The sequence below is a fragment of the Sycon ciliatum genome, chromosome 2 (assembly GCF_964019385.1).
Source record: "Sycon ciliatum chromosome 2, ocSycCili1.1, whole genome shotgun sequence".
Classification (NCBI taxonomy): domain Eukaryota; kingdom Metazoa; phylum Porifera; class Calcarea; order Leucosolenida; family Sycettidae; genus Sycon; species Sycon ciliatum.
In genome coordinates this window covers 26,617,247-26,638,837 of record NC_088644.1, presented here as the reverse complement: position 1 = coordinate 26,638,837, position 21,591 = coordinate 26,617,247, and the positions used below count along the sequence as shown (strand labels likewise).

Genomic DNA, 21,591 nt, shown 5'->3' with positions numbered 1-21,591 from the left:
TAATTATTCACTTGCTGTGGCCACTACTCACTGTACTAGTACAGACAGTAGTAGTCACTACGGCACTGAGTGATTCCAGTGCTGTTGCTTGGGTGACAAGCTCCAACTCAAGCGCCAGCTTCACGTAGTCGTTGCTAAGGCACTTCACTCCTTCAAAACCAAGAAAACACAAGCAATCAGCCGTCCAGGATCAGTGCGGCTGTGTGAATGGCTGCGTAGATACGATAATAAGGTGCCGGTGCACATGAAAATTAACAACCAGAGATGGCACTGGCGCCATGGCCCTGACTGGGTCACTACCGTTTTCAAATTTCACTGTCAGCAATAGTCATTGTAGAGAAACGATTTCGTCAGTAGCGCTCAAGTTCGCTTGCAATACGCTGGCTAGCAGCGCCCATTTTCTGCTGCGTCCCTTCGTCTAGGGTAGTAACGTCTTCGTTGTTTCTTCATCTCCCCCATCGCGCGGCTGTGCGGTGGAACATCGAGAAGTGCTATTTATAATCTGGAATTTGCTGCGCGACGGTGAAGATGTCTGCGCTCCCAGAGCACCGGTTCATACCGGGTCTGAACGAGGCCAACCAACGATTGCAGTCGCAGGTGGGAGAAGACCACAATGATTGTCATGCATGATTGAAGCTGATAAATATACTCGGACGTAAATAGATAGGTGCACTATTAGATGCGCTGTTGCATGACCAAGGATCCTTTTCACAATACGGAGTTACCTCAAACAGTATGGGACAAGAACCTCAAGAATCTCACACGTACATATATTAATTTACTTATCTGCATCATGCCATCAATAAAGTAATTCCACCTCCAGCACTTTTGAGAACATGCATCATGCCATGGCTGTAGTTCAACACAGCACAGACAGTGACTGCGCAATGATTATGTAGTCCACTCATTCAGTGGCGCAGGCTGACTAGTTCATGGAATACCTATAGTGTAGGCATGATCAGGTAATTCCAGCTTGGATTTCATCCTCAGAAAAAGTGCCGCACACCGGTGGACTGTCTGATACCGGGTATGTACGTAGAGCCTCCACGGTGATAGATAGGAACCGGGTTCGAGGCAGCCGGGCCTATGTGCCTGTTCTGGCTTCCGGCATGCCTCGGTTTCACGGTCAACATTTCGAATATATTCTTATGATTCCGAGGACACCGAGCAGTGTACATGTATTCAGCTTGGTTCATGATGATAAGATAGCAGGGGCGTAGCACCCGCTACGACTGGTACGACCATGGCCGTACCACTTTTCGAAAAGTGTGGTCCGTCCGGAACGTGCGAAACCGTAATAAAAAATCAGTATCCATCGATGCATAATGCGCATCAGACACCTTTTTCTAGACTCGTACTCGTAGATCTGTTATCTGCAGTCGTACTGAGTACTGTACTGTACTCGACTCAACTGCACACTGTGCCAGAAGTGTGCCAGAAGTGTGCCAGAAGTTCCCAGAACGCAGGATTTTGTGTCTTTTTTTTACAAAATTTTCCCGGGGGAAGTCCCCCCGACCCCCCTCCAACACGGCCTTCGGCCACGCCGACCTTCGGTCGTACCACTTCCAAAACCCCTCTTACGCCCCTGGATAGTATTGCATTTTGGACTGACTGGGTTTGTGCTGTGTAACTGGGTTTGTGCTGCGTGGCGCTGCCATGTGTAGGTGCACTCTCTGGAGCGGGATGTTGCACGTGTTGACACAGATCAGGGCCGAGTGGTCGAGCGTATCGGTGTCATGGGCGATCACCTGAAGAACGTCACACAAGAACTGCAGCACACACGGGTAAGGCGTGCTTTTGTTGATACTACCGAGGGCGGTGGTAGTGGCCGGGCTGCGGTGACCGTGTGAGTGTGTGTGTGTGTGTGTGTGTGTGTGTTTGGATGTGTGTGTGTGTGTGTTTGGATGTGTGTGTGTGTGTGTGTGTGTGTGTGTGTGTGTGTGTGTTTGGATGTGTGTGTGTGTGTGTGTGTGTGTGTGTGTGTGTGTGTTTGGATGTGTGTGTGTGTGTGTGTGTGTGTGTGTGTGTGTGTGTTTGGGTGGGTGGGGTATTGTACATGATGAGGTAAAGGCAATTTTGACTTTGAACGATTCTTTGCTTGGCATGCGGTGACAATGTTTACTACCTGTAGTATTTCACATTCTCATCTACTCTTTGTGCTATAAACCCATCTCCATCGGAAAATGTAACCATTGATAACTCTAGAACTCATGCAGCCACCTAGTGGTGGAAAACAGATGCAGCCCCGCATGATCATAGTGAACGTGTGGCATACTTGAGGCTTGCTGTCAATGACTGATTGGATTGCTGGTTGTCAAACTCTTGTAAGTTATGTGCAGGTTATGGTGTTGATTGGTTTGCGTATTGGTCGCTGTTGCGTCTTTCTCCCATTAGCAGTTGATACCTGCGTCGATTGCATCCATGCCTGTGTCCATGCATGCCACATTCCAATGACAATCCGGGTCCCAAGGATCCTTGGAGAGTTAGCCCTTCCCAGGGCATGTGAACGACTATCTGCCATAATGTGCAGGTTTATACTGGAGTGACGTCCATTCCGGCTGCAGAAGTTGATGTCTTAGTCAAACTGAAATCCTGATTCCTGAATCCTTGCTTTCTGTCTGTGCGTGTATGTATTTGTGCATGTGGGTGGGTGTTTTGCCATCTATGTTTATACAGTCACTCTGCGATGCACGAAAACGTGAGCTGGAAACAGACGAGCACATGAAAATCATAGGTGAGGCCTCACCTTATCAGCTTCCACTATAGTGAATCAAATCGTCTTCTTCTTCATCATCATCCTTAACCCATCTGGGTTGCTATGGCAACAATGTCACGCCATTTCGCCATCAAATAGCATGAAGGAAATGGTGGATAATGGTTAGAGTTATCACACTTCAAGTTGGAGCCCAACTAAAGAGCTTGGAAGTACATCATTGCAAGCATTTGGACAGACCACCAAAGTTTGGATTGGCCCATGTTCTCCAAAGTAATGTACATCGTACGGCATGTCTGCTTATTGTGAACTCAAACAATACTAACATGATATGTGTACATACATGCACTTGAACCGAACAATTCTGGCACCTTGAGATGTTTTAAAACATTTTGACAATACATGTTATTTTGTACACGTGGCAAGTTTGAGTCTGATTCTTTGATAGCTCAATGTCCTTGTAACTTTGTATCCTGTGTGTAGCTGAGCAAGAGAATGCGCGCCTGGAAAAGGAGATGAGGCGCCTGCAGGATGAGATGAATGACTTGAAAGGCCGTGCCGAGAAATACGAGGTGACTACACTGGCAGTGCAGACACGCAATCTTGGAGCTTTGATTCTGTGTGTGTGTGTGTGTGTGTGTGTGTGCATGTGTGTGTATGTGTGTACGTGTGTGTACGTGTGTGTGCATGTGTGTATGTTAAAAGGTGTATTTAGATATGATTGCTAACTTTGTGTTCATGTACTTTGAAGTATGGATGTGAAGTTTACTCCCGGGCAAGAGAATGCTACTGCGTGTAAAAAATAGAAAGGTTAAATATGGGTAGCTCGAGATCAGTTCCGGTTGTAGGGGCACACACACACACGCACACACACACACACACACACACACACACACACACACACACCTCAGACCTCAGACCTCAGACCTCAGACCTCAGACATGCCCATCGCGGGAGCGATGATAGCGAACAGCTATGTTTTAGACATAGCAACTTGTGCTGGGATTACACCATTCCACAGCTTGCAAGGCTGATGAATTGACCGCCACTATTTTTAGCCAGGTATCCACCACACACACACACACACACACACACACACACACACACACACACACACACACACACACACACACACACACACACACACACACACACACCAGGCGATGTTAGACACCTACTCACATGTACAATGTACATGTATGTGTGGATACATCTTTTTTTTGCATGTTTTGTGTTGTTTTTGCAGCGAGACTTCCTGAAGGAGAAGAGTCGCTCCGATCAACTGCATAGTGATATGGTGCTGAAAGATTCGGTAAGCTTCAGGATAAACTCATAAGGCTCACCAGTATCCGCACGATTTGTAATAGGCCATTGAAACATGGGGAACACATCCATCATCCATGAGTGTGCTTGTAACCATAACTGCTATGCTGTACACACATCAGGCACAAGTATCTTCAAGACACGTAGCTGCTAATGTGATACATGTACATGCATAGGCGAGTAGATAACCCTTGTTTTTGTCTACATAGTGTTCATCTGTTTCCGAACACGGTGTCCTCCGCCTTGTTTCATGCCGCTGTCAAACTATGAACACTATGTACATGCATGTATATGCACACTTGGGACTGTACTCAGGACCATTGCCGTAGGCCAGATGCTGCTGCACATTAATACGCCATGGTGTGCTTGTCATAATACCAGCAGAGACTGGTCGTAACTCCACAGATGCCAGGAATTTGATGAGGGGAGTCAGGAGTTGCCCTCGAGGTCATTGCAGCTCCAGTATATTCAGTGCGTATGTATGGTGTGTTTCATGACGGTTTGCACTCGCAGAGTCAAAAGGCGTATCTAGATCAGGCAAAACTGCGTGATGCTGATGCCCAGCTGTTGCAGAAATATGCTGCTGCTGATAATGCACGAACGAAGGTAAGATATGGCTTAAGAATGGCAAGAATTCGGTATAATTATAATTGTAGTGATCCAACACCAAACATTCTATAGTAACAGCGTCAGTATGGCTGGCAAGGGCAAACATGGCTAACCTTAACTGACCATAGAAAGAAGGAGATAAAGTAAGCTATTCACTGGTTCAGTGAGGGAATGGAAAAGGGAAATTCTGAAGAAAAAAGTGACTGTCACCACCAGGACTCAAACCAGGGACCCTCGCCTGAGGCCAGTGATGCTTGAGAACCACTGAGCTATGGTGAGCTGTCAGACATTGCTTAATTTGAATGAAGACATGAGGAGGGGTGGGATTGGAGTTTAAATCCGACAAATGTACTTACTGCAACTGAGCAGAATTGGGACCGGCGAAGTGACTGTACGACGGTGTATGTTCAGCTGTGACTGTGGCCCGGCTTGACTCTGAAATTATCATCCACAATCCTTACCAATGGTTTCTACAACCTAGCAATCCGGGCATTGTACAGCACCCGATATCCCAAGCTAGCAATGGCATTGCACAGTACTCGATACCCCAAACTAGCAATGGCATTGCACAGTACTCGATACCCCAAGCTAGCAATGGCATCGCACAGTACCCGATACCCCAAACTAGCAATGGCATTGCACAGTACTCGATACCCCAAGCTAGCAATGGCTTTGCACAGCGCCCGATACCCCAAGCTAGCAATGACATTGCACAGTACCCGATACCCCAAGCAGTATACAGGTGTGTGCAATGTCAGTCCAGTGCCGTCCACCATGCAGGGGATCTCTCCTGGGCCGTGTTGCTTTGGTTTGAGCAAATAAACTACTGTTTGTGGCTACCCGAAGTAGCATTGGGATAACTGCGGTTTCTAGCAACAATAGTATGTCATAGTTTTAAGAAATTAGAGTCCACATGCCACGTACTGCTCTTTTCTCTCCGAAACTCAACACTTGCAAGCCAGATATGAAAGAAAGAAAAAATCACCAGTCACACCACCTGGACTCGAGCGGCATGTGGCCTCTAATTTCCTAAAACTTTGAAATTCTCCGTGAAGTCCAAATTTGAAATTGCAATAGTATGTCATCCGGCATTCGGAAAGAACGTACAGACCTTCTTTGCTGGAGCGGCACGCACATGTGCATAGGCCAGCACAGTGACATAGTATCATTATGCGTATAACTTATTCTACTGTTTTCTTGCTCTGATCTTGCAGGAGATGCAGCTAAGAATGGAGAGGGCCGAGGAAGCATGCGTGCAGAAACGCCAGGAGCTGGAAAAGGAGAATACGGAAAATCTGACAACACAGGCATGTTTCTCTCTGGAGTGTAGCTTGTTTGCGCTTAGAAGGCCGCGGTGTTGGGCATTTGACGAGGACATCAGTGCTATATGTCTACCAATCAAGACCTTGTTCCAACTTCTGTGCGAACAGAGCCAGAATTGTATTGTGTACTTGGTTACGGTGCGTAGCAGATATGGACAATGATTTGCTGCAACTCAAAAGACTTCTCGTAATTCCACATACATGTATTCTGTGTTGCTGCTTACTCTGTGCTGCCCGTCTTGCGTTGCTTACCTGCAGATTGCCCTGGACAAGACTGCAGAACAGTTCCGAGCGGCGCAGGTAGAAAGAGAAGAAATGCTGAAGCAGTGGGAGGCCACCGTGCAGCAGATGAAACGGCGCGATGATCAGATAGACTCCGTATCACTGGTAGGTTGAGATGATCAGATAGACTCAGATCAGACTCAGATCAGATAGACTTGGTATCACTGGTAGGTTGAGATGATGAGATAGACTCAGATCAGACCTCAGATCAGATAGACTCAGAGCAGACTCAGATCAGATAGACTCAGATCAGACTCAGATCAGATAGACTCAGATCAGATAGACTCCGTATCACTGATAGGTTTGCCATACACTGCAGTATTATGGACACTCACATCGTATGCAGCATGGCAGCGGTACTGCTTTCCTGTGAATATTTACATCAAAACCTGACCAAACTGTGACTCAGCCAAAGGGTGGGGGGTTGCTTACAAGTCATGTCAGAAGTGAACACTAGAACACGATCATCTTGTATGTTCACTTCTGTCAGGACGTGTAAGTAAGACCCATGGTAATATCATGTACTCCTACTATCTGTGGTTCTGCCGTGAGTCTTAGTCATAGCCTGTGTGCTTGTGTTCATGTATTTGTCCCTGCAGCAAGTGGCCAACAAAAAATTTGATGTCAGCGAGAAGGAAGAGGGCCTGAAGGAAAAGCGGGTGAGCACTGCAGTAGCGGCTAATGTCTAGTGTGGTATGATTAGTAGCGTATCATTATGAAACGGTCATGTGGTTGCATAGTTTCCCGTGCTTTGTGTGAATGGTCGAGCACAGGAACCACCCATAGAAAGAGCAGGACTGGTATCCAGCTGGGCTTTCACTGCCTGGGTCTTTACCCCAGATCTTGTAGATTTACTCTGCGGTGACATCATGCTGGATCAGCATGATCAGTCGATGGCGACGACTTTGACTCAAAGGGACGTTGTGATTGCTGACTGATGCGGTACTAGTAAGATCAGTGCACAGTTCGCATGGGTGAATGCCGGAACACGTCAGTTTAGTCCCAACGTCCAAAGTGTGTTTTCACGACTATGTATCTGTGTTTTGCAAACGGAAGCTAGGTGCATGCAGCCATCTTACCGAGCTTCTGGATTTATACACACTCAATTGTCACCGGCAATTTTGCCAGTGGTCGGATGTGTCCTTATGTTGTGTTCTAACTACCTGTGGGTATGGGTGTGTCAATATGCTGTGTGCTGCTGCAGTGGTTCCTAGAGCAAGAACTGGAGAACAACCGCGAGGAGGAGCGGCAAGTGCAATGGCATGAGAAGACGGTGAGCTAGACACAGCGGCTTTCAGGATACTCAGTCACGCAGCAGTCTGCCTGACTACTTCATGAAACACTGTGACATGGATTACACAAGCATTCAGTATTGTATGTGGTAGGTGATGTATAACTGCTGTAGCACTTCCTCATCCAACATGTTTCAGTGCATCTCAACTCAACAACATGTACTAGCATTCCAGCACCGATTTACGTGAAGAGCATAGGCTTCTGACTCTGTGAAGTCAATGAATGAAATTATTGTTTTTCAAGTGCTGCTGCTGTGTGCTTCGTTATACAGGTCGCTAGAACACGCGTCGATTTGCAACACGCCGACACTTCTCGAATGCAGATAGCAGATGAGGTAAGGGTAGTGGTTGTCAGGGATGAGATGATTGGGGATTGATCTGTTGGGAGCGTGCTATACTTGGACTGATGCCGTGACAAACGCCTACAGTAACTTATTGCAATGCCTTTCGGCTTTCTGTTTCTTTTTTGCTTCTGTAGCTGGAGACACTGAAGTTCACAGTTGACAAGGTTGCTTCTGATGAAAGATCGACTCGTGCTGAAGTGGCACGCCTCAAGCAGAACCTAGCAGAGAAGAAGAAAAGGTAGGGCTTACTGCTCCCTGGTGCCTAAAGCCATAGCTGCTGTTTGTGGACTACGTAACACCAACTGGACATTCCCCGTCGTCAAACAAGAACATAACGAGAGAGCTTGGAAGCTCAGGGCCCTACGCTATGCTTTTTTGCCTTGATGACCTAGACAAAAAAAAAGCATAGGGATGTTATAAATTCTTTAAAAAAATCCTTTTTTTTAAACCTAGGATTCGAACCCGCACTATTGCGCGCCCTGCATGCATCCCCCTATACACTTCGCATACATACTAATTCTTCCAAGTTGTTTCACATTGTGATCTTGCATTTGAAAGCCCTATTTGAATATGCATTGTGGCCAGCCGTCTTTGATGGCACGGTACGGTAGGGGATAGGTACGGGACAGGTACGATCGAGGGTAATACGACACCGTCTAGCTGCCCGCAATATTCAAATAGGGCTTTCAAACGCAAGCTAATAACGTGAAGCAACTTGGAAGAATGGGTATGAATGCGAAGTGTATGGGGGAATGCATGTAGGGCGATAGTGCGGGTTCGAATCCCAGGATATGCCTGAAAAAAAATCCTATGCTTTTTTGCCGTCAGATACGGATAGCGCCAGGCGTGACACAAACACACAAACAAATACCAAATTAAAGCTGTGTGGACCCTGGCTAGCGCCAGACGCTACTGAAGTAACGTCTTCTGCATAGCTACGGGAATAAATTAATACTAATGTATGCCCTTCAGAAGTTCCCGTTGCGGAATTTGAGGGTATATCATTGCATGACAACACACCGATACAGAGCCTAAATCCCTAAAACTCGGCTTTTACCATCTGTGTGCTACTGCTATACCGGTAACTGTAGGCTGGCAGTCATACAAGCTCAGTGCGATGCGAATAGAGAGCAGCTTGCGATCAGCACAGGCAGAACGTTAGATTCGGAGAACACCGCCCAGACCATGGAGATGATGATAGCGGAAAAGGAAGAGTCGCTACGGCAACTACAGAAGGAACTGGACAAGCAGCATGGAGTGAAGGTAAGCCGCATACATGTGTGTGTTTAGGCCAGATTTGAATACAGCTCATGGCAAGTATGGCAAAATCGGCTTTGCCATGGTAGCTGTGAATACCATGCATGTATCTACAGTGTATTTTATTTACCATCCCAGTTATCAAGCATGGGCAAAGTTGAGGCGATCCAGTTTCATTTCAGAAAGGCTGTAGACTCTGCGACATTTTAGATTCTCTTCTCTGGTAGAATTTTTTCAGGCTTGTTTCTCGTTTCTCAAGCAGAAACAACAAGACATTTTAGATTTTCTTCTTTGGTAGAATTTTCCGGCTTGCTTCTCCTCTGACTAGCGACTGGCCAGGGTAGTCAGTGAATTATCAGTTACATAAGTTTTCCGAGGCCACCACGCTTTACAGCTCCTTCTTTATTTCGGCTCACAGTCTGATAATCTCAAGTAACCTGCCACTCTGTTCTCACATGTACTTGTTTGCACTGGTTTGCACTGGTTTGCACTGATTTCACAGTTCAAGCGATCCCAGGAGCTGTTCGAGCTGCGAGGACGACGAGAAAACATCAAAGCAGAGTTGCAGGTATGTTGTATGGGACAATGATTTTGGCAGGAGCACAAACCTCTAAATGTGAGACTTGTGTTACGAAAATTCTTGGAGGCCATTTACATGTAGCCAGCCTATGCAGACTGAACCTTTGAGATTCCAAAATCCACCTCGGCAATTCCGATCTTGGCCTCAATAGTGCAATTTTGAATTATTGATGTGACTTTGCATCTGCTGCCCCGTACATCGTGATGGAGAAAACCTTAATCAGTGATGTGAAACCTGACCAAAAAGTCAACCCACGCAGTCATCATCGTTCTGCAAGAACACCCAAAGCCGATCTCTTTCTGAATGGACAGTATTAGAGTATTTTGTACTCTACACGTCCGGCCGGCCTGTTTGGTGAGTTGCTGTTCACTTTTCTTCTTCTGTCCAGGGTTCAAAGTTTGCATTCCGCAATCTGGGCAGTACACTGCGCAAGGTGGACGAGGAGACTCGTAAGCAAGCGGAACTTATCTATACACAGGTGAGGCGAAATGTTTGTGTTGCCACAGTGTCACTGTGTGTGTGTGCACGGATTTTTGCTGTAGCAAACATCTGGGGCTGGAGGAGGGGTGTCAACTCTCGGCATCCATATAAATAGCAATTTTGTGCTAATCTACAAGCTTGGTGAGAACATTTAGAAGGGTTCCAGTGCACATCTGGGGTTCCGGCCTTCACCCCTGAAAGTGCCTCATACCCAGTGTACTTACAGTGACAGACAGTTTGAGTGAAGGCATTGACTACTGGCAGTTGTTGCTTTCCCCACGGTGATCTGGTGATCTGCAGGAGTACACTATTCAGCAACTGGAAGGTCGCACGGCACGTCTGGAAGGTGATCGTACGAATGATGAAAAAGTCCAGCTGAACAAGCAGATTGAGGTGAGCCCTGTGTACGCGTATTGTGCTCTCAATCAGCATTACGCCGTGCTCGGGTACCAACCACCCTGACGTGAATTATTTGGTGTAGGTCTACACGCGATGAGGCGTTTATGTCCCCAAGATACATTATTTGAGCCCTGTGCGTGCACTGCTGTAGGACCCTGCACAAGCCTCTTTTTTGGGCGAAAATTTACACAATGGATTAAAATTCAATACAACACTGGAGAAGAAATCAGGAAAATGCATGTGTAAAATACAAGTAAAGATCTTCAAACACAAACCAAAAAACTTCAAATCAAAACTTTCTAAAATGCTGTAAGACCCTCCTTTTTACAGTGCAAATGGGAGGTGGAAGCGTGTGCACTGCTGTATGCCTGTACATGGTGTGACTTAGAGTCCTTAATTTTGGCATGATGAAAGCCGTTGTACGATGAGTGTATCGTCAGGAACCGTTTGCCGGAGTTCGCTCATGGCCCGCGCAAATAGGATGCCTGGCTGTCTGCCCTCACCTGTGCTGTTGCTGTGGTTCTCCAATGCTTGTTGCGTAGGAACTGAAGGCACGCTGGGAGGATCAGAAGATTGTTCAGACCGTCTTGACCGGCCAGCTAAAGAAGATCAATGTACGTTGGTAACTTGGTATACATGTATATCTGACTGCTCCTGGCCAATGACTGTCTGACTGCTAGTGGCTGGTGACTGTCGGATTGGTGCTGTCATTTCAAGTGATGCGATACATGTCCACGTAACTGTTCATCATTGCTAGCCGCTTGAGCGGTGTTGCACATCCAGTGTGTACACAGTACCATCTGCATATTAGAACAGATGCCAGTGTCAGTTCTATAATCTATACATCATGTAAGTTATATCATGACTGTTATAGCTGGTGTGTGTTTGAGTATGCACTGGTGCTCCCAGATTGACACGTGTGTTGTTTTGCTTTCCTACAGGATGACATTCGCCGCTTGACAACTTACTTGGAGAAGTACAGCAGCGAGAAGCAGGACCTGCAGGGAAAGATTCAAGAGATCGAACTGCACAATGACAACGCGGAGCGTGAACTCAAGAAAATGGTGAACAACAAGCAGGTAATCGGAGAACGAGCATCAGCATTATCAGATTCCTGTCCAGTTCATCAGCATTATCAGATTCCTGTCCAGTTCATCAGCATTATTAGATTCCTGTCCAGTTCATCAGCATTATCAGATTCCTGTCCAGTTCATCAGCATTATCAGATTCCTGTCCAGTTCATCAGCATTATCACATCCCTGTCCAGTTCTATATGGACAGACAGTCACAGTGTGTTGCGTGACCAGGGGAGAGGCAGGGACACCCCGATTTGTCTCACCAATTTCCTTTCTGGCTGCAGGGAGTTGGCTGCTTATGTTCCTGTGCAGGATGTAAAGGATTCCTTATGACCTTTAACCCGATTGTAACGAGTGACTTGTGTGCGTGTGTGTGTGTGCGTGTGTGTGTGTGCGTGTGTGTGTGTCTCCGTGTGTGTGTCCGTGCATTTTCTTTTTGTTCGTTCTGATACAGGAGCAACAAGTGGAGCGCAATATACTCAAGTTGTCTCTGAAAAAGTGAGTGACAGTAGTGACTACTAGTCTATTGTATCTTTGAGATAGTAAACCCAGGATTTGGAACAGCTCCGAACAGGCATGGGAACTCCAATTCAATTCAATTTTCAATAGTTTAATACTACATGTACATGTAGCTCCCTACCGATTATGAGTGCTGCGTGTTGGTTGTCTTGAACTGCCGTGCTATGCATGTGTGTGTGTGTGTGTGTGTGTATGTGTGTGTGCATGTATGTGTGTGTGTGTGTGTGTGTGTGTGTGTGTGTGTGTGTGTGTGTGTGTGTGTGTGTTTTATCCTGTTGCCCTCTGCTCTCTCCCACATTGTGCCATCAGTCGAAGGAAAGCCATGAATGCCCGGGTTGGCGAGGTGTTGAGCCTGGAATCTCGGCAGCTGGAGCTGCAAACGGTAAGCTGAACAAGTCAGTCAAGCCCTTGGCCATCACCAAGCACCGATTTGTACTTTTTGGTGCTTAACGTAACACTTTTCAATCAGATGTTTGGTCTAAGGCTCTAATACGTGCTATAGTGAATGAATAATTGTGCTGCCCGGCACGGGTGTGGTCTTCATCCACAGAATCTGCACTAGAAACTGCACCAACAAGTGCAAATAAGTACGAATCTGCTGGATTTCCTTGTGAACGACCCCTTCCGGAAGAGTTATCAGTAGTACCTGTAAGCTGCTACATCATTAGCCTCGTTCCATTCTGCACTGACGCTAACATTTCTTCTACTTCTTCTCATGCACTGCAGGCGATGACTGAGCGAAAGATGAACATCAAGGCTCACAAGGAGCTGCTCGACACCAAACTCAGATCGGTCCACGGGGAGAAGAGCAAGCTAACGTATGTTGCACTCAGTTAAAAGGGTCATTGTGATGCCCTCGTGTGATCCCCTCGTGTGATCCCCTCGTGTGATGCCCTCGTGTGATGCCCTCGTGTGATGCCCTTGTGTGATCCCATTGTGCAATCTCCTCATGCGATCCCCTCGTGTGATGTCCTTGTGCAATCCCCTCGTGTGAACCCCCTATTGTCATACAGCCAACCAACAAGACTCCTTTGTATAGTAATGCACCTACACTCCCCCCCCCCCCTAGTTGTTATGTACATCTTCACAGCTCTGATCTCCACTGTTTGTATTGCCTTCAATATGGTTTGTGTCAATGGCTTCAGGGTGGAACTTCATGAGCGAGAGGCTCGCATGGATCGACTGAAGAAGAGGTTGGTAATGGGCCGTAATGAGAGGTTGAGCCGTATGTACGAGTGTATACATGTGTGCACATGTATGTGTGTGTATACATGGGGAGAGTGCACAGGGAAGTGGTGATGGCCGAATCCCTGAAGGGCATGTATGCATGTCTATATTTGCAAAGTCAGTACTTTCAGGTCAGAATAGAGTGGATAGAGGGTATAGCAGGCCGTGTCGTGTTATGCGTGCATATGACATGAGACTGTGGCATACAGTCATGACCATGTATTGTGCATTCGTGGGTCATAGTGCGCTTATGGGCATCTGTGCGCTTATGGTTATACATGTAGTGCTTTTATGGGCTGTATGCATTCATGGGTATTATGTGCTTATGGGTTATTGTGCGCGTATGGGTTATTGTGCGCTTATGGGCTATTGTGCGCTTATGGGCTATTGTGCGCTTATGGGCTATTGTGTGCTCATGGGATATTGTGTGCTTATAGGTTATTCTGTGCTTATGGACTATTGTGTACTTACGGGTTATAGTGGTCTTATGGGTTATTGTGTTAATACGGGTCATTATGCGCTTATGGGTCATAGTGCGCTTATGGGTCATAGTGCGCTTATGGGTCATAGTGCGCTTATGGGTTATTGTGTTCTTATGGGTTATTCTTAGGTATGAGATCCGGATGAGGCAGATGTCTGGCCCCAGCGGTGAAGAGGCTGAGTCTCATGTGACACTTCTTATCAAGGTACGCCTTAGGCCTAGGCTGAATTTTACTGCTTGGCGTAGTACTGCAAACCCATAATCTTTCTGTGCTATACAACATTAGAGCGAAACACACTCCTGTTATTATTGTAAGCACAGTTCTGGTGGCAGACAAATGAATTTCATTCATTTCTGGTCATAGCCATACATACATGACTGTAGACTTCTCTGATTACAGCATACGCTAGCTTATTATTCACCGTCAATGCAGACATGGAAGATCAGATATTGTCCGCAACAGCTGGATCATTCCGATTACTTTCCTCTTAACCCTGTATGATTATAACAGCCCTGTCTGTTACTGTCAGTACAGCACTGGTGCTGGTCTCTTTGAAACAATATGACTGTTGTTTGCTGGCTTATGCAACACAGAAAGCTCAAGAAAAGGAAGAGCTCCAACGTGCCGGTGACATCCTAGATGCCAAACTACGCAAAGGTCAGAAGGAGATCATTGCAATGGAGAATACTCTGACGTTGCTCGGTCAAAGTAACCAGGCGTACCGCAAGAGCTTGAATCCATTCCAGGCAGGCGGTAAGTTGGACAGCACCCACCAGCGCTAACAACACCCACCAATACTAGCAGTGTTATCAGCTCTATTAGCAATTTAGCACCCATTAGCACTATCAATACCCACCAGCACTATCGACATGATTAGCCCACAATGCAGTGAACCGAAGTAGTATTTCTATCTTGCTGTATTCTAAACAGCAACCCCCGCCTAGAGCTCTGCAAAGCTCCATCAGTAACACGATGCCTACATACAGCGCAAATGCAGCATGCATACATACAGTGCCAGTGCGCACAGTGCAGTCTAGGTGAACTACATATACGATAACAGATAACGGCACAGACAGTACAGGGTGCTGATATGAATGCAACAGTCCATGTCAACGCTACGGCCAGGGTTGTGCTCAATGATGACCTGGTGAGTTTAAAGCACACATCCGTTTCCCACAAAAAAATATCCGGATAGGCGAGGGACCAAAACCATTATTACTGTTATCTACTTTCTGTTATCTGTGCATTCCTAGACAAAGAAGCTCAAGAGCTCGAACGCCTCCAAGCCCAGCTAGATTCTGCTGCAGAGAAATTCAAGCTGAAGAAACGGCAGCTGCAGGAGATCTCAGAGGATGCCGAGGTTAGAGGGTGTGCGGTGCCTGGCACAAGTCGAAACCCCTTCCCAAGGTTCCTTGTGATGCTAGCCAGAGACTAGTATGTAGTCAGCGACTACCGTGTTGTGCAGCATGGACCGTGTGGCCTGTTGTATGAGTAATGTCTCTATTCCATTCAGTGTGGCTTCATTGGATCAAATGATATGTTGGCATATGCTTTCCCTTGCGATGTTTGTAGAAAACTAGACAGCAGGCTGATGAACTGGTGAAGCGTGAAGCCATGCTCATAGAACAAGTCGGCTCTCTGAAGGTAAGACACTCCATCATTTCAAGTGTACCATGATACTTTTACGACGTCTGTGTGAAAACGAGCTGGACAGGTAATGAAAGAGAATTATCTCTTATGTACAGTGTGTAGTCTAAATTTCAATACATACCCGTACATGTAGTAACTCATTCAGTTTGCGTTCTCTACACTCTCTCGTATGCATGTTGTTTAGAGTGAGTCCACGTATGCCAAAAGAGAGAAGGACGACCAGGCGGACAGGAAGGACCGAGCAGAAAGAATGGTAAGAAACCGGGTGGGAAAGCTCCGTGACCCGGCTTAGCAATGGCAGGCCGCGTATAGCAGCTGGTCTGGCTTGTCGGGCTTCAAATTTGCTGGACAGTCAACCAACCGTGGTGTGCCTGTGAGGGAGGCATACAAGTAGCTAGAAGTAGCCCGCGTTGTCAAGGGCATTCGTATTTGTAGTATTTGACAGACATGTTCTAACCGGTGTGCTACACGTCTGAGTGCTGCCACTGTAGATGATGTACTTTTCAAAACATATCCTCCCTTCCCGGATAAGAAGATTTTGTATGGCGTTCTGTGTATGTTTCATTCAACAGGTTGCAAAAGCGAAAAAGGACCTCAGGCAGAAGAACAAGGAGAACTTCGCTGAAATTGAGGTAACACATCCACATATTAAAGATACATGTGCTGCTAGCAAGTAACGTTATGACTGTGCTTTACACGAGCAGTGCAGGACAAAAGTCTGCTCACATACCCCTACTATCGGCACATCGCCCCTACTCCCCTTTGTCTTGTTGTCCAGTGTCATTTCAGTTGTCCTCTTCCCCTGATTATTAGTAGGGCTGTGTTTTCTAGTAAAAAATAAAATAATATAAAATTACATGGTGTTTATCTGTGTTCCGTGTGATACTGCCGTTGCCGATTGTCCACTGACCATGTTCAAGGCCGAACGCGGCAGTCAACCTGGTGAATAATGGCCTAGGCCGGTACATGTATAACAACACAGGGGCGTCCGAAGGTATTCGACATTGGTGTGGCCGCATGAGTAGGTGGGGGTTCGGGGTCCTCCCCTAGGAAAATTATAGGGAAATTGGGCCCCAATAGCCCATATTTCATTGCTTCAACAGTCACAAGATTAAATTATTGGTGCGGCTTTGACCGTACATGCCGCACCGGTTCCGACGCCCCTGCAACAACTCCCCTGCAACAACTCCCCTGCAACAACTCCCCTGCAACAACTCCCGAGTAAACGACACAATCTTCAGACCTACAAGTGTAGTGATCACTAGAATGCATACTTTCAACCTCACAAATACTAGCAACTCGCGGATAAGGACACTTTTCTCATGCACAATTGAGGGTGGCTACTCACTACATTGGCGATATTGAGGGTGGCTACTCACTACATTGGCTATATGTACTGCTCGAACTAGATGCTGAACCCCTCATGCGTTCCTGTCATTCATGATTGATATTGCTTATGGCTGCAGAAAGATATCACGGCGCGTGAGGTCCGTGACTTCAACTTGACGATAATGGAGACCCTTGGAAAGATTGCAAAGGAGCAACCAGACACAGCGGACACCATCTTTCTGCTATGCTCTCAGGTAACAACTAACAAGGCCATTTCTCTACTCGTATATGTACAACACTTTATGCGGGATAGTGTACATGGTAGTGTGCATGGTAGTGTGTGTACAGTGGTGTGACGGGGACCATGAGAGTAATGGGTGGCAAACCCCTGAGTGTATCCAGTTACCGTACTGTAGCATCTGTATTAGAAGTCACCGTCAAGTGTGATACCAAGGTGTTAAGAGAACTTTCTGTATTATCATTCAGAAATCATTTCATACTGGCCACACTCCTACACTGTATGTGGCTGTGTCATGTGACTATGCATCTCTCTCTCTCTCTTTCTAGATGGATCTACCTGCTCCACCAGCACCTGTTGCCAGTGGCAGTTCTAGGAGCAGTTCTCTGGCTGGCAGCAGGCAAAGCAGCGTAGGCTCAGACAGGTTAGTACGTTTCTATGGTACATGCTTGGCATTTCTGCCCAGGAGCATCATGGGATGCATCTACCAGCGTGCATGATAGTGTCACCTTGGCTCTCCCAGATATAATTCATCCCTTTGTGGGCCGCTTCACCCATCTGCAATAGGGCCGGTCAGTTGGGTTCTTCTTCTATCTTGATGTAGTCATTCACGCAGGTACATGTATGTATGCCCACTTTGCATCACTTAGCTCCATTACTCAACATGTGCTCTATGTTTGAGGCAGAACTTAGTCAACAAGCAAGGAGAGTATGCAATTGCGTTATAACTGTGTGCTGCAAGCTTTCCCCTCCTCAGTTGTGATCATGAAGTGATAAGTGTAAATTTTGCTGTTAAACTTGCCGAATTTGGGTTGTCTTTTTCCTTTGGTTCTTGCTTCATGATACCGTACTGGCAATATATGTTGCCGCGTAACGCGTAACGCAGGGGGGTGCGGCGTAACGCGCGACCAGGCTAGTGCGACAAATTTTCGTTGAGTTCGTAACGCGCGTCCGGCGGGGTGCGGCGATCTTTTCATTGCAGTTTGCACTGCAAAAAAAAGGCTGAAAACTGTGAAAGCACGTGTACCGCGTGGTGAAAAGTTCAAAACTGGACGCAGCAGGAAGTCCTGACACTCGAAGGTGCATCATTCAGTGGTTGGCGATCTCAATGGTTTCTTCTTTCCCGAGGTCGTTTTGCGAAGAAGAGCGATGTGTTTACCAGTTTCCTTGTGACAATGCAGAAGTCTCTATTCGCCTTCGGCGTGAAGAAAATCACGCCCAAACATCATGACTGTGGATGAAAAGAAAAAATGATGCGGCAAAAGCAAAAAAAATGATGCGGCAATAGCAAAAAAGTGATGCGGCAATAGCAAAAAAAGGACTGCGGCAATAGAAACCTGTGTAACGGCTCCTGTGCGACTTTGCATGTAACGCCCTGCGTGCGGCAAACATGTGCCAATGTAACGCTTCATGGCCTCACTGCGGCAACATATATTGCCAGTACGGTATCACGCAATTGGCGTTGTGAATAAACCCGTTGTCTGCAGTTGGGGGCAGGGCAGGGGAGTGTCAGGAGCTCTTATCTCTTCATAGACCTTGCAAGTCGGTTACAGAACCACTGAGCTAAGGAAACCTGCATCCACTAACTTTTTAAGAACTGTTCAGTGGAAATCGATGGTGAGGTTTCTGTAAGATGCTCCTGACTTCACTGTTTTCTTTATACTGTAAAACGTGTTTATCTGTAAAGTGTACAATGTAGTTTCACTGATGGCAGTTTGAAGCATGTTGCACTGTTGGCATATACACTAGCGATGCGGTATGTGCTGTGTTGCATTCTTTGCATTGCCAGGTCATCTCGTGTTTCATCGCTAGCCAGTTCGCGCAGTGGCAGCACGGGAAGTGTCGCCTCAAGCGGCCGCGTTACACAGATATCGTTCAATGGCGACAGCAAGTCCGCATCTCGCAGCGCGGGGCAAGGTAACAAGCAAGCCATGTTCAACTTAAAATGCTTGGTGGGACCAGTATTTGAATACAATTCCTGTCTCAACTTTGGACCAGATGTGTTCAGAAGTCCATAAGGGGTGTAGATAGTGTCCTCCATGGGTTGGGTAAAACCAGTTGGGTTTGCATTTGATTCCCGTATCGCTTTGCCAGAGGTGTTTGGCGTTGCTAGATGACTTAGTACTTCCGGCGTAACCAAGGTCCAGCGCCCTTTGTTACAGCCTATAATGGGGGGCTGACTATGGTCACATAATATACCATGTGATGCATTGTGTGAGAGTGGCCAAGATACATAGGTCACATGACTGCATAGCAAGAGTCCTGGCCTAGGCCAACGCTGTCTTACAGGCATGCTCTCCTGAGTCTTTTCATGCCTGCACGTACTTTAGCGCATGGACGATTTCTAGTCCATTTCAAACCAGTACATCAGCGTATTGGCAAGGTCTTTGGAGGTAGTTCTTTCCTTGTCTACTCATAGCTTGACACATCTTAGCATTTACTAACACAACTCCTTGTCACGGACTGTGTGGTTCCACAGCATCATCCGGTTCCCTGCGACGGCTGTCGTCTTCCTCTCGGGCATCGTCTTCCACACCTGTGTCTTCAGCTAGAGGCAGTCAAAGGCACCTGTAAGGGCTATCTGTTTGGGCAGCTGAGGCTCTTTCCCCTTCCTGCTAAGCCGATCAACACACAGCACTATCATGCCGGATGGAATAATGCCATTTGTCTGAGGCAAGCTCACGCCCTGTTGAGAAGGAGCAATGTATGTACATGCTATCCTCGTCCCCAGAACACCACCAAGACCTTTATGCCGTATACATGTACATCTGCCGAGGTCCGTCAATGCTTCCGAAACTTGATTGTGTGAGTCGGACACTAGATTCTGTGGCTCTGGTGCTGGGATATTTGAGATTTTGCCATCGCTGGTAAGTAACATGAACAGCAGCAGTGGTGGCATGGAGTTCATCACAAAGCCATGGTGTGCAAGACTGAGTGTTGCACGCTCACACCAGTACAGGATATGCTATCCGCAAAACAATGCCGGCAGCAATGCATGCATGACTGAATATGCCACCATTACATTCATGGTCTCTTTGCAGTTCTCTATCAGCATGCACGCTCACAGTTATTGATTCAGCTGCTGGTGGTCATCCTCGGAACAGTCCTGCTATCCCAGTCCACTGCTCTGTTCATTCTATTCCGATTATTTGAAGCATCAACATGATCGATGCCTAGCTTGTGGCATGCACAATCGTGACAAATGTCCATAGCATGTGTGCATGGCTATACTTGAAAATGACTAATTGATTTTGTCGTCAATGGCTTCTACTTTCATGATGTAACACATTTTATGAACGCCAAATTGCATGCATTATCATGCCAAAGATCTATGGAGCTACCTAGTGCTAGTACTAGTGGGAACTAGGATTGACTCTGAGTGTGATCACATCAAGTTGTGTTGTTACACTGATGTAGGGCAGGATACAAGGTATACAGTCAACTTCACTACTAACGACTTCGGATATAACGACAATTCGCGAATAACGACATAATTTTCATACCCAGAGCAAAGTCCCATCCAACTGTGACACATATAATGAGACTTCGGGTATAACGACACTTCGCGAATAAGAACACGTTTCTGATGCCCCGCCGAGTGTCGTTATACCGGTAAGCAAAGTTGACTGTACATTCTGAGCTACAAAACGGACTGACTAGCAGAACTGTGCGGAGTGGAGAGCTAGGGAAGCTAGCTTTAATAAGTACGAAGTAGGATCGGCCGAAGCAGGGCAACGGCTGTGGGAGTCTATGGTGGTGCCTTCCTGTGCAATGAAAGATGTGTAGGAGCGGAAAGAGAAATGAGCGCTAAGAATGGTCCAGCTAGTACTCCTCTAAGTATGGTTTACATCCGAGGCATGAGATGATCATTTTAGAGTGTGACAAGTAACAATACATGACATGCATACCCTATACTGGTTATGCGAATGATTTCACGTGGGTGAGTCATCGGAACAGCTTATGGGCGCTAATTATACGTTACTCGTTAGTGCATGGCAGGGAGACTGAGGGAGTGCCTTGTGCCAAATTTGTGGCTTGCTGATGCCCGACAAGTTAGTTAGTTAGTCCGAGACTCTGATATGGCCCTCGCCCTTGGCGGGAGCGTCGCTGATCATATCCTGGACAACGAGACAGACCTCGTTCTAAATTGGTACATGTATAAAGCATGAATCCATACGTAACGTTGTATGGACTCACGCTTACCAATACTTTGAAGAGGTTCCAGTGAAGATTAATCTCAGAATCTCATTCCGCTGTACCCATGGTACCTCTCTCTCTCTCGATACTGTACAGAAGCCATAACTTGGCATAAGTCACGAAGTGGGAGCTTTTAAATTAAAATTACTATCCTCCAGTGCACTAGTGGTAGTACTAGTAGCTAGCCTGCAGAACTCGCAGCATGCATGCTCAAGGTACCGGACGGTAGCTGCAAGTGTGCCGCTCCCGGCCGAGGTCGGCATGTACTTGCT

The 21,591-nt window shown here is 46.7% G+C and overlaps 1 protein-coding gene across 1 annotated transcript; it reads left to right on the top strand.

The window, feature by feature from the left end:
• Positions 1-285: 285 nt before the first annotated feature.
• On the top strand, positions 286-20,452 carry LOC135809428 (coiled-coil domain-containing protein 39-like). Its single transcript, XM_065322779.1, has 32 exons — positions 286-597; positions 1,665-1,784; positions 2,677-2,734; positions 3,197-3,285; positions 3,960-4,025; positions 4,550-4,642; positions 5,860-5,952; positions 6,226-6,354; positions 6,849-6,908; positions 7,454-7,522; positions 7,814-7,876; positions 8,020-8,123; positions 8,977-9,148; positions 9,645-9,710; positions 10,111-10,200; positions 10,503-10,595; positions 11,144-11,215; positions 11,543-11,680; positions 12,132-12,175; positions 12,506-12,578; positions 12,923-13,014; positions 13,342-13,389; positions 14,034-14,109; positions 14,499-14,658; positions 15,159-15,265; positions 15,478-15,549; positions 15,740-15,808; positions 16,128-16,187; positions 17,022-17,138; positions 17,452-17,546; positions 18,912-19,039; positions 19,602-20,452. Exons 1-32 carry the CDS (start codon positions 529-531, stop codon positions 19,694-19,696), a joined length of 2,880 nt encoding a protein of 959 aa, XP_065178851.1. The 5' UTR covers positions 286-528; the 3' UTR covers positions 19,697-20,452.
• The last annotated feature ends 1,139 nt before the right edge of the window (positions 20,453-21,591 follow it).